At 33.5% G+C, this 14,227-nt stretch overlaps 1 protein-coding gene and 1 non-coding gene across 2 annotated transcripts in view; one reads left to right on the top strand and one right to left on the bottom strand.

The window, feature by feature from the left end:
* LOC118184243 (TBC1 domain family member 1-like) overlaps positions 1–14,227 on the top strand; it is a 335,166-nt gene that overhangs the window by 125,176 nt on the left and 195,763 nt on the right. The window contains exons 6-8 of the mRNA XM_085809767.1: positions 1,321–1,474; positions 6,374–6,465; positions 13,615–13,737. Coding sequence (XP_085665893.1) covers positions 1,321–1,474; positions 6,374–6,465; positions 13,615–13,737 — 369 coding nt within the window. The remainder of the gene's footprint in view (positions 1–1,320; positions 1,475–6,373; positions 6,466–13,614; positions 13,738–14,227) is intronic.
* On the bottom strand, positions 5,020–5,093 carry TRNAI-AAU (transfer RNA isoleucine (anticodon AAU)). The gene has a single exon. It is a non-coding gene; the product is annotated as a tRNA-Ile (tRNA).

The raw sequence follows: 14,227 nt of genomic DNA, 5'->3' as shown, positions 1-14,227 counted from the left end.
ATAATTTTTATTAGCTCAGAAAATCCGCAGGTATTCATAAGGTGTTTGCCTTGTGTAATTTTATTTCGAGGTATTTTCACATGGTTTTTGAAATTTGTAAAATATCTCGGTCAATGCGTAACTGTCTTTTCTTTTTTTTTTTTAATAATATACAAATAAGTTGTATGTATTGTTGAAATATAATTGGTTGGTTAATTGATTATGGCGAAGTAAATAAGGACCATATTCCTTAAAAGGTAGGACTGCGACTTTCGTAGGAGACTGCGACGAATTACCTCACAGCATTCTGATTACTTGACTGCTTTCTTACACTATAAGCAAAAATTCTGAGTATAAGTGTATAATGCAAGTAAATACTGTTAAGTGTAAATGGCTCGTAATAAAAATATGTAATAGGAACAAGTCTAATAAATGTCCATAGTTTCGGATCCCTAGTTGACAGTTTTTATTGTCTTATGATCATCCTTTTTTCACAAATTTCATTTCTTTTATCACTGGAATAGTATATGATATACTTTGTCACTTCATTCTGCTCTACTGCGGCTAAGGGACAAAGCGTCAGAATGCTTGTAGTTCATCCATAAATTTTTGTCTTCTGAATGAACAAGTTGTTTGTCCCCTCCCCCAATGTAAGTATGATCCACTGTGCTTCAGAAAATTTTCTGTACATGCTTACTCCCTGGGCGATGAAATCTAGTGTGATTTTGCATGATCAGCCAGCCAACCTTTTTTAATTGTGCATTCACTGTACCATAATGTGACAGCTTTTTTGCAATCCTAGGTATCAAGTATGCATATTAGCAAAACTGTTTTGTTAAAAGTTCTTTTAGTTTTTCAAGTACTCGTTCGCAATGTAGATGTTTATATGCGCACTCGTAATTTTGGTCCTACTTCAAAAAGCAATACGCCTGTTCTTGTTGTGTAAAATATGCAAGATACTACATCTCCCCCTGTGCTGTACATCGTCTCCTAAAAAGATGTTCTGTCTATTATGTGTTTAGCCGTTGTTAACTAATCTTTCAGTTTCGCCTCAGTTTCATCAGCATTCTTATTGAATTTCATAAAATCAAAATTCTGCTTGAAATCCATATAGATCCCACTGCAATTACATTTTATAGCATTTCAAGAATTTATCCGAGCGGATATTGTTTTCCCGGTATGGGTCAGTATTATAACTTTTGTTTATTTTTTATTTATTTTTATCTGTGTTAATCAGTGTGACAGATTATTTGTACAAGAGGATGGTTGATAGAAATTATTCATATTTTCATTGCCTACATCTTCAAATATTAAAACAAAATTATCTTTATGATGTTACAGGTGGATGAAATGATGCAGACTCTTAAATTAGCTTTTAGTCGAGCTCATCAGAATTATCAACAACTTGCATCTAAAAGTTCCCCTGTGCCGAAGCTTATCGTTTGTGATTCCTGTCCTATGCATTGGTTTCATATGCTTTGTTCAGAAGTTGAAGGTAAGTGTACTCTGTCTTAGTAATCTGTAAGCTGATTTCTTGTAGATAATAAATTTAACATCACACTAGCGTTTATAGGCTGGTTAAAAGAAACACAATTTTGTAAGTGCCAACTTTCAACATTTAAGACTTCTATGTAGGATGTGGTCAAACTTGATATAGGTTGGGAACTGTATATTAGAATTCTGAAATTTCAAGTACCGGAATTAGATTTTCTAAAAACCGCATATGTGGATCATATTGTTTTAAAAATGGAAAAAAAAATTAATAGAAAGAAATTGACAAATACATTAGCAAGGATTTAGCAAATATATAGTTATTTACATACGCAAATAATTCCAGTTCCTCTTGCTCCATATTTAGAGAATTATACCTCTACAGTTCGCAAACTTTGAACTTTTCTGCGATGTACTGATTTTTCTCTTTCAATAGAAAACCAAGCATTTTCTTCTGATTCAAAGTATAAATTTTTTATGATAGCGATAAATTTAAATCGAAGGAAAACTGTGGTTTCTACAGTAGCGTGAAAATCTTGGTTTCACTCATATTAGTCACTGTTCATATTTCGTGATATTCCATCTAAGAATTTAACCCTCTTGCTCTTGGTGGTTAGCTTCCAGGTCACAATTGAAAAATCCGTGTTTCGAATCCTGAGGATACTATTAATTTATCTCATTTCCCGAGAAAAAATTAGTCTATATAGTATTTGTTCAAAAGAGCAACCTCTAGTATCAGGGTATAGCATTTTCGCCGCCCTAGGTGATCACTGACGTTGCCGCCCCATATAAACTAAACATATTAATAACTGAAAGCAAAATATACCTACCTTTTTAGCTGTCACTGGTAAGAACAGCTTAGCTGGCGCCCTAGATAGCCACATGGCGTTACCTGTGCTTGGAATTGGCCGTGCTGTATACTGCACTAAAAGAAGTCCAAGATCAACACAGTTTTGAATAGAAAGGGAGTAACAGAATTGTAGCATAAGCTAACTTATTCAAGTAATTCATATTTAACCTTTCGAGTAGTTCTACTGCTTGGTACGTTAACAGTGTTCTTAGACCGTTTGCACGTTTCTGCAATTATCAATAAGTGTTTTTTTTTTTTTTTTTTTTTTTTTTTTTTTTTTTTTTTTTTTTTTACGTCTCTTTGGTGGAGTTTTTCTCTGAGAGTTTCGTCAGCTTTTATTCCTCTGACTTGCGTCTTTGGGTGTTGACCATTTTCTTCCCCATGAAAAAATATCAGGAAACTATGTGGGAGGGGAAAAAATCAGGAATATTTTGTAATCCGGTTAGTACTTCCATGTAATTTTCCCTTTGGGGCATAGCACTATGGTGAACCGTGTGAGGACAGTTTACACAGGAAAATTTGTCTTATGATTTTTTTGCATTAGCTTAATCTGTGTGTGCCCTTTCATATATTTTATTTACATGCTTGGTCAAGTTAAAGCTGAGCTGTTATGTATACCGAAAACGCTGACACTTAATATATACGTCTCTGAAACGTTTTCATTATTCATTCATTTCGGAAGACAGTAACTTGAGGCAAAGAATTAATGACTTTTCCATGTTCTGCTTGACCTAGCTACATTCTTCGAAAAAAATTTAAAAACATGTGTACCAAATAATAAATTTATTTAAAAAGGGTTACTTGTATCGCAAGTCGCTGTTAACAGGAAAAGAGTTGCATGTGATTGTGAGTCTCAGTCTGGCTATGCCTAGTCTTAGTATTTCCAGTATTTTTTTATCTTATGATCCCTGAGCATTTTATTATTCGCGTGATATTATTAGTGTTACCATGTCACGAAGCATAAAATTGCCATTAATTTTCTATATGGCTATAAAATTGATGGAATCAAATCTGATATTTTGTAGAGACATTAGGATTTTTTGGAGGCCGGAGAGATATGGCCACTTTACTTAACCTGTTCCGCCAAACTAAGTTAATAGCACTACAGGGTTAGGAAGTCATCCTAGTCATTGATAGCAATGTGACGGTTAGGCCGCCTTTCTACATTTTACATTAATCTTTTGTTTCTTGGATATAATTATTTTCATTCACTTTCTTCATTATCTCTAAGATGCCCTTGTTACAGTAATAGTCCGTGAACAGTCTATTCGCAGGATATGTGATGTAGTCGGAAGGAACGAACTGCTGTCGAAGGTGCTCTGTCAGAGGGCAAGAGAGCGGATAATGAAGTGCGTCCACGTCTTCCCCGCGAAAACCGCAAGAACAGTTGACGTTCCGTCTAAGGAATCGTCTGTAATACGCTGGGAATTTCCCGTGTTTAGTACAGGCCTGGAGGAAGAGTCGGTTGCATTTGAGCCTCTTGAGAGTAGGTATTGGGAAGATGTTGTAAGTAAATCTTCCTGTCTCTTCTTCCTGCCACCGTGATGACCATGTCTCTTAGAATGTTGTCTTGAGGAGCCTTTTTGCAACTTCTGCGGAAAGCGGAACTTCATTGCCAATTTCTGTTTCGAAAGCTGCAGTCTTAGCTAGTTCATCCGCTCGTTCGTTGCCTTTCTACCCGGTATGTCCTTTTATCCAGTTGATCTTTAAAGGGATGAAGGAGCCTAACGTCAAGAGGATCTGTGTAAGTGCTGCCGGTGTGCGGATGTTTTGGAGGGAAGGAATTCAGCGCATTCAGAACGCCCATGCTTCTGTGAAGAATGAAGTGTGAGCTGCTGTTTGTGTACCTAACCGTAGTGCTGCTTCTTTGTGTGCGAGGGACTCGGCTTCTAAGACTGAAGCATGGTTGCTTAGACGGAATTGTGCTTGATAAATTTCTTCATTGTTCGAAAAGACCGTGAACGCTGCCCCTACTCGTCCTGAAATTTTTAACCCGTCAGAGAAAATCTCTCTGTGTTGTCCTGAGGGTGGCGATTTGCACCAGGGAAGGATGGGTAGATTCCTGGGTGTAAGACAGGGGGAACTTGGAAGCTTTCTACGCTGGCATAGGCTAGATGTAAATCTTCTTTAGTTTGAAGGTCCTCTTTGTAGTGTAGAAGTTGGTAGATTGATCCTTCTAATTCTACTTTTAGGTCGAGTGGGGCGTGCCAGCTAGAAACTGAACTGCTGCGGCTGATGTGGTGCTATACGCACTGGTGATTTTTAACAGGATTACTCGCTGTATTTGTTGTAGTTTTTGACATATTCTTGCTGTCCGAGTTATCCAGACTGGGCAGCCGCAGAGGATCATGCGTTCAATTGCATTTATGTATAGATGTTTTAATAGGCGTCGCTTTTGACTCCACTTGTCTGTGATTATCCTGTTTAGTTTATTGATGATTCGATGCGTTTTATCTCGGACTTCCGTAAGATGTGATACCCGCGTGAGCTTCTTATCAAGCTTGAATCCGAGGTATTTAATGGTATCCTGGCGTCGCAGTGGATGCTCTTCCCACTTTATGCGTGGTGGATTCGCGTCTATTTTTGAGCCCTTTGGAAAAACTATCATCTGTGTCTTTTCAATACTGAAACACAGTTTGTTGTCTTGACTCCATTTTGTAAACAATTTGAGTGCTGCGTCTGCTTTGAAAAATTAGCAACGCCTTCGCCGGGAATCAAACCACGGACCTCTGGAATATTGGCCCAGCGTGCAGAACCACTACACCACGAAGGCACGCTAGGAAAGTGGGAGAAATACCATATAATTTCACAGGGTTGACGTTTGATATTTTATAGGATTTCCATATTCACTGGCTTTGTTTTTATCTTCCGGATTAAATCAGCACATTGCTTAACTGAGCAGTTTCTAAGCAATGTGCACTTGTAATTGATGTAAATGTGCTTATTTCTTTTTTGTGGTTATGTGTATTTTTGGTTCTATATTGGTTTTTATGTATTTTATGTTATTGTGTATTTGTTTTTATTTATTGCTTATTTTGTTTCTCATTTATTACAATTTAATATTGGTGTATTTTGTAATTTTTTTTTAATCTTGAAGACCTTGATTTTGTTTTTAATTCTATGTAAATAGACGCCAGAATTGCAAAAATAGGTCGAAGAGTGCTGAGGATATGGGCTCTTAAACTGTACCAGGCTTGGCCCTTATTTTCGATATCTCGCTTGTTTGGCAACACTTTGGACATATCTTCGAGGTGCTAGGACTGAGTTTTGAAGAATAAGTTTGTGTATCGTCTTTGCTCCCATTTTCTAAAAGCAATACTTCTCAGTTGAGATTTAGTCTATCCCATGAATATTCATTCTGTGTGGTACTCAAACTGGGGGTCATAACTCTATTTGGAGTCTCGAAAATTAATTATGGGGTCACAAGGCAGATAAAATCATAAAAAATCTGAATTGATGGTATATATCTAAGGGTCGAAGTTCTGATTGCGGTCGCGAAATTGTTTTTGGGGTCGTTTGCATTTCTGTTGGGTCGCACTGCCACCAGTCTGGCCTGTTTGCAGACTGAAATGCAATTAATTTCACATATTTAGCTCTTCCAGCATTTAGTTTATGAGCGTTTTAGCAATTCTATTACATGTTTTAAACTCCGAAGGTGTGGGTTTTCAGCGCAATTATTCAGTATATTTTTATTATTTTGTTAAGGAGGCTTACTATATTAGCTCTGTTCTCCTTTACCTATCTGTAGCTGATATTCATTTGTAAAAGTTATGATCTCTTAGAGCTGCAGTAAAGATTCAAATTCTCCTGTCTCAAGATTTCTATCTCCTCCTCATGTCTTTATAAAATGCAAACATGCAACAGTAATAATTAATGTTTATAATATATGTGTAACTGAAATTTTCATATTAAAATTTAGTAAATATGAAATATCGATGTATTACTCAAATGTTTCCACTAGAAAATAAAAATTTTGCTGTACTTTGAACAAATCTCATTTGTTTATGTAATAAGATATCATTGTTTAGACAACATTAACATTGTTTCATTTAGGTTTATCAGCTGAAGGTGCTCATCTCCGTATTCTTCATAGGCTGGGAAATTTACCAGATGCTGATAAAGAGGAAATAATGGTTAAATTTCAGGTATTGCGTCTCCATTGTCATTCTAGTTTGAAGTCTTTTAGTTCAAAAGAGGTTTATTTATTTTTAAATAGTTTTCATTTGAATATATTTGCTTATTTTGCTCTTTATTTGGTTTAGCAAATGTTACAGTAAACTGAATTAGAGCTGAAACAAGTGTAGTGAGAGTGTGATGTGTAAAGCAAAGTATTTAATAATTTACTTTATTATTCTGTTTCTAAGAAGAAACCAAAAAGTAAAGAAATGTTCATATATAAACATAGTTTATCGAAAGAAAAAAATTTGGAATCTAGTAATGTGATATATATACACACACACAGATACACATATGCGGTATTTTAGAGGTTCGATGTTGCGCTACTTTGATAGAATTAAGCAGAGAGCTGACGAGAGAAGATGAAACCAATTACTTTTTATACATGGCGGAGAAAAACTGCATAGATCTGACTGGAGCAGAAATCATAACTGACGTGATTGTTAAAACATCATTTTTATTTTTAACTATTTTTAGAAACTGCATTGCCAAAAATATATGCAGTTTACGTTTTAGGCTGCACAGACACTATAGTGGTAAGGGAAGCCAACTGCTATACCAAAGGGCCTGGGTTCGAATACCACAAAAGGCATGGTTGTTACAGTCCGTCCCATCATAGGAGGCAATGGTGGCCAGCTATTGCGTGCCTCCACAATAAAATGTAAAAAAAGTTTACAGTTTAGATAATAGATTAGGAAGCTTGGCTAGGGGTCATGACTTTCTTAGGGAAAGAAAGCCAGCAAGAAAAAAAAAATGATAAGTTATAACTGCAGTAATATTTATAGCTCAGAAAGTTTTTGTTTTAATCCTGAGCAGCGACTGGGCTAAAGGCTTAGCAGTACAAAGAAATTGGAGGGAAAGCATGATGTAACATGTTGCAGAGTGAGGCAAAATGATGCATAGTGCGTCCTTGAAACAAGGATGTATTTAATTAAAATCTATGAATTTAGAGGTCTGTTACCAGCTGATTCTGTTTAATAATTTTGCTTCACACACACACGCATATATATGTATGATGATGATTTGGGAATGACTCAGAAGCTGAAGCATACATACTAGATATGGAATAAAGACGAAACTTGGAAGTCATATAGATGCAATGAAACACACATAAATACTTGGCACATTAATCATGCCTGTTTCACAACAGTTACAGTTTTGATTTTTTTGCGATAGGAAGAAACGTACCAAGCAGAGTCTTGGTAAGAACAGAGATACAAGCAAAATATCTTGTGAACAAGATGAAATCTTAATTCAGAATAAGTGATTTTCAGTTTCAATGCATTTGATTGGATAATTAATGATGCTGTAAAATTATTATTGGCTGTTGTAGTTCCATTTGTCTTACCAGCATTATATGAAAGTCGTATGGTATTGATTAGGCTCAAAATGACGCAGTTCAGAAAAAGTTATTACTATTTTTCAAATAGAATGCGGAAATATCCAAATACAAAATTAATCATTAAGGGGCTATTTAGATATATGTGTGTGTATATATAATGAAATTTGGTAGAAGATGCTCATTGTATAACTTGGTGTGGTAGATGGATGTATAAACCAGAAACTTGCAGACATGGGGCGAATTCAATTATTTCCTTTTTATTCTTGTTTGGCATACGTTTTTATATAATCCAACACAAATCAAATCGGCACTACCGCACCTTGTTCTTAAAGAACGTCTCACATCGGATAAACTTGAAGTTACAGACAAGAGCATTTGAGTATAAGATACGTCATACAGACATTTGTGCTGTAAATTATTTCTTGCTAATTAATTGTGGGTGTTTTTGTAACATTATAGAAAATATTGCCTTTTCTTAAAACATCTATTTATAATTAAGGCTTTTAGAAGATCTCTCTGCTATATTGTAAGTAAATTAAGTACACATATTAGAACTTGCTTGTATATTATCGTCCGCTGGCTGTTTGGTTTAAACGAGTTTGTTTTAAAATTGTGAACCTCTTCTCAAAGTTGTAATAAATTTATTTATTTAAATAAGAGGACATATATTTTCATTGGTTTACAGTACTTGTTTGCTTAATTGATAAGTTAAAATTTTCATTTTTAACTTAAATTTATTTTAAAGATATTAAAAATTCTGAATTAAAAGTAGTTTTAAGAATTTTTTTGATACCATGAGTTATAGAGGACATGTTACATATAATATTTCTGTGCATGCAGAAAAAATGCTTTACATGCCCTTCTGTTAACTATAATTTGAATTTTAAAAAGATATAAACCATTCCAAGATACTTGAAAAACAGTGGTTTAAACAAAAAGTGTAGCTAAATGGTTATACTATAAATTTAAAAACAAATGGAAATTATAAACTTTAATATTAATAACGTCTATAGTCTTAGTCAAAACTTTAGGATGTTGTGTCTGTAACATTACTGTTAAATATTTGCATAATCGCCTGTAGTAACGGCAACCGCCGGCAATAAAAGGAGGTGCTTTCCTTAGTGGCACCGCAGTTCATTTTAGTTCGAGTCAGAATAGACCTGCCCGGGGAAGAAGCCAGGGGATGAGAGATTCTGGTTCCTGTCCTGTTCCGGTTCCCGTCTTGTTCCGGTTCCCGTCTTGTTCCGGTTCCAGTCCTGTTCCGGTCCTGATCCAGTCCTGTTTTAGTTCCAGTCTGGCCGTTTAAGTCCAAAACACGTAGGAGCGGAAGTCTGAATCCAGCGAATGGAGATATATGCCGAAAGGGCTAGATGGATTCTGTCTTTTAAAAGAAAGTGTTCTTCACCATGCCAGCATAGCTGTTACTTTAAAGCACTTTGAATGTTTTCCACCCAAGGTGTTAAGTTTTCGTTTATGATGTTAAGTTTTCATCAGTGTTGAAGTTCCAGTTAAATAAACCTTTAAGTTTTAGACAAGGTTTTTGTGTTCTTCAGAAAATTTTAGATTCGAAGTCAGATATATCACATAGGATTTAACGGAAAAATCAACAATTACATTACAATGCATTTATCATTATAATTTGGATTCGGCATTTGCTGCCATTTTGTAAAGCAAAAGATATTTTTATTCCATACAGCCTCTCTTAACATATTCTCAGAGTGTTGCCAGCTAATAAAACATGAGAACTTTTATCTTTTATGTGTGATCAGTCTATAATTGCTTAATTACACAGTCTGGCTAAAATGTTTTAATATTGAGCTCATTAAAAAATGAGTGCAGTAAAAAGCTTTCTTTTTACCAATTATTCTACATAAAACTCTTGTGAAGTCATGCAAGCCATTCTATAGCTTGCTGAAATGTCTGGTTGCATGCTGAAATTTCATAGCGTTTTGTTGGATTGTCTGAATATCATTGAATCGATGGCCTTTCAGGTTTAATTTCATGTTTGGAAACAAAAACATATTCTGGTGGTGATAAGTTCACCGAATAAAGGGAATGGTACAGCACAATTACTTCCCCCCCCCCAAAAAAATGGCCGAATAACAGCTGCATTGTAGGATGGCGCGTTATTGCGTAGCAAGAATCAACTTTAGTTTGCATGAAAGTCCAGACGCACAAGTGCGATGAGTTTCAGTAGCTGATCCCATGCACCCATGTAAAACAACTCATTTACTACTTTTCCTTCAGGAACAAATTCCTGGTGAATTAATCCTCTGTAATAAAAAAATCCACTAGCTAACATTGTATTCACCCTGGATTTTTTTAAATGCACTTTCTTAGGCTTTGGCGAGTTTGGGTCAACCCACTCTGCACTCTGCCTCTTGCTTTCTGGATCATAGGAGAAGCACCACGATTCACCACATATCATTCAAAAAAAAAAAAAAAAAAAAAAAAATTACCTGCTATAACTTTTTTTAAAAGACTGACTTTTTTTTTAACTTTTTTTTTTAGTCTGGATTGCGATTTTGCATGTCAAGAAGGTCCTGACAAGCTGCCAATCGATCATCCTTTTGTTCTGTTGTTAATGAATACATAACAAAACGTGCACACAATTTCCTTTTTTGTTCTGCAAGCATTTTAACAGTTAGTCGACAATCTTGATTTAACGCAGCATGCACAGCTTCGATGTTCTGGCCAGTTCGGCTTGTGAGAGAACATTCCATTCTTTCGTCATTTTTTACGTTATCTCTACCATCTAAAAATCTACTCAACCGGAAAAGCACATTAGAAAGCAGTTGCACTCTTCACCATAAGCGTTCTGTGTAATTCTATAAGTTTCACTAGCAGTTTTTTTTTCTTTTAGAAAAATCATCTCTGTTCCAAATAAGATTCCATTACAAATAAACATTCAAACACCAAACATTCAAATCCCAGCCATTCGAAAGAAATAACATTTAAACACAAAACGACAGTTTTCACTTTAACAACTCGACTCATCTTAATGTGATTAACAAACTAGAATCAAAATTATTTTACTGTATAGTTCTGTTTGTCGCAAACAGATAGTGCTATTCAGAGAGTTAATCAGTTTTAAAACGTTTTAGCCAGACCACCTAATTGATCAGCTTAAAGACAAAAATTGCATGTTTTATAAAAAGAGTAAAACGTTTTTACCAAATCTTGAATATACTTTTTGAATGTCATATCTACCACACTCATATATTAATAAACATTTAATAAAAAGTCATGATCATCATTTTTGAGCTCCCCCCCCCCCCGAAAAAAACCACTGTTATTGAAGTATTACTTCTCTTTTATTCATTTAGCACATTGAATCTAAACTGGAAAGAGTTTACAATTATTTCAAGATTGACATAATGACTAGTTAGAATTAACTTCATATTTTGAGGAAAAATACACTAATTTGATTTCTTTAAACAATATTTTATGTTGTAATTTGATGTGAATATGGTGCATTGAAGTAATTCTATTGTACAATTAAAAGTTTATTATTGATGTTCTGTATTTATTGAAATATTATTTTTTTAAAGTTTTATAAGCACTTTTATACATTTGTTTGATTAACTGTGCAGACAGAAATGAATTCTATGAAACTGTTTGGGTTGTATAACTGTATGTGTATCCCACAACAAAACACAAATTTACAAATTATTAAAAATGCAAATGTATTGATTATAAATAAAAGAAAATTATGGGAAATTCTTATTGAGATTAATATCTGTTTATTTAGAAATAGAAATAAGCTTTTTATTATCTAAATTATGCCTTCTTAATTTATAGCATAAAAAACTACGTTTAAAGTTAAGTTTCACTAAGAGTAGTAACATCTCAGTTACTAATATTACTCAATTTACCTACCGCTAAATACAAAAATTTGATAATGCACAAGGTTCAATCAAACACAAAATATAAGACATTAAAGTATTGTAACTGATTTGCATGAAATCAATTGCTTTTATACAATATTTTGAATGCTTACTTGTCATTATCTAGAGATATGGTTAACTAGCAACTCTGCTACTGGCTTTAAATTTGAGATTTAAATTTGCTTCAACTCTCTGATTGGTTCTTAGAGCTGTAATGTTCCAAGGACTGACCTCTACTTTCCATCCCCTCACACTATTGCTTCTGTTAACTTGCACACTGATATAAATATTACAAAACAGGCTTTTAAAGATTAATATTATTTTCAGACACCAGCATCTCTTTTAAGCTTTCTTAAATCTTTTATATGAAAGCGGGATAATGATTACTTAAAACCTAAGGGAGTGTTATTTTATGAAATACGCTTATTATAGATTTACTTAATGGAATTCTGAAAGTATTTTATGAAAGGTACCCACCTTGCCAAAGCTGTTGCGCTCTTCAACAAGATAAGCTTATGAAATTACTGAGGATATGTAATATGTCTACTTTTTTGACAGAATATTTATTAGAGAAGCATTAAATTCATGCATGTTTCTGAATTTTGTGCATATCTGTATATTATTAGCGAAATACATTTTGATTTGTAGAGAATTAAATTTCATGTTTAAAAATATGAATTTTTAAAAATATTCAAAATGCATAAATTAATCATAATTATTATTGTATTACTTTAATATTTATATATTGTGCTTTCTGAATTCCCAAAAAATTTAATATTAATTAAAAAAATTAATTAATAATTTTAAGCATGTTTTTAAGCATTAGGTACATTTAAAACTTTGTTATTTATGCTGTATTTATATTCTTATTCTAAATACATTTACCTTATATTAATATATTAAGATGAAATAAATTGACGAAAAATCACAAATTGAATCTTGTGGGGAGTCTAGGTTCTTGAAAGGACAAAATTAGTACTTTCTCATTCAAATTTAGTCCTAATAAACTACAGGGAAAACTAGAATGATCATATCTGCTGGTGGTTGTTTCATCAACATCGAAAAATTGCCAAGACAGATCTTATGTGTCTTTGCTATGCGGTAAAGACAATATAAAAGTTACCACAAGCTGTCTGCAACCAGTCAGACCATTTTGTGACATCTTTACTAGATCTTTTGTTACTTGGGTAAGTTTGCAGAATACTAGTAATTGCCGTCTTGGTTATTTTTGATAGTGGCATAAATGCATTTTCATGGTTTTATCCCAGGTGTAAAAATAGTACAACTAGTAGCACAATATTTCCCTGAAAGCCCTCTGTCAAGCCAGGTCTTCTTAAGCAAACAGTTCCCAGTTTTGCCATGAGTAAATCAGTTACAGCATACCATTAATTATGCAATTTATTTCAGCAGTACTTTAACATTTTGGTTTAACTGGAATATTCTTATATTTAAAATTTGAGTCATATTAAAATGGAAGAAGCTTAATGTTATAATGAGCTAATTGATGTTATAGTTACCAAAATGTTATTCATTATAAACTTTTTAAATCCTCCTTCATATGCAGGAGGAGATTAAGATATTTTGTTGAGTAACTAAGTAATCTAATATAATGAAGAAACAGAATTTTATATTAAAATAGAGAATTAAAAAATTATATGAATGAAAATGTTATATGTATATCTGAAACATAACTGTTTAATCTCTAGGCAAATAAGTAAAGACTATTAATAGGTGTCTAATAATTTTTGGCTGCACAGTATTCTTTTTCTAAGGACATTTCTAATCTTATGTGTTGTATGATACATTTCATACCATCAAAATATTTCTGATTTTTGAATTGGCAATTTTCAAATTTATGTTTTAAAACAAAATTTTGGTTTCTTTTATAGAATGCAGATTTTAGTGATGTTCAAGAGCAAAATGAAGTACTTATGATGTTATTACGAGAATTTTCTGAACAAAAGCAGTTGAAGCATATTCATGTTTTGAACAACTGTAATGGAAAAAATGATGTAAGTTTTTTTTCCTGGTACATTTCTATCCCTTCAAATTGTGCGATATTAGTTAAAGGTCTTGCAGGTTTCTCTTGTTTCTGGAGTACAGACTATGAGAAATGTTTGTGTACCATAGTTTATGTACCATATTTCTGCACCTATATGAAAATACAAAATATGATAGTAATTAATGACAAGATATGTAAAACTATGATTATTAAGTAATAATATTGGGTGTTTCTGGTGAAGTCATAGCAAAGAATTCTTTTTAAATGTCTACCAACACTTAATATTGCTTCAGAGTTCAGTAATTGGCACTTATCAAGTTGCTAGCATATAGCAGGGAGTTTTCCCATTTTAAGCATTGAATTTCTTCAGTAAAGGCTGTTGCTTGAACATTTTTTACAATAAACATCAAAGCACAAGAGAGTTCATCACTTGATAAGTGACCAACAATTACATGATGTCCTACATGTTCAACGAAGTGTAATTACTAGGCAATCACTCT

This window comes from Stegodyphus dumicola, chromosome X2, assembly GCF_044657685.1.
Source record: "Stegodyphus dumicola isolate Sdum_Otavi_A_Nest chromosome X2, ASM4465768v1".
In the NCBI taxonomy this organism is placed as follows: domain Eukaryota; kingdom Metazoa; phylum Arthropoda; class Arachnida; order Araneae; family Eresidae; genus Stegodyphus; species Stegodyphus dumicola.
Note: the sequence above shows the minus strand (reverse complement) of the source record. Positions and strands in the feature narration are given on the sequence as shown.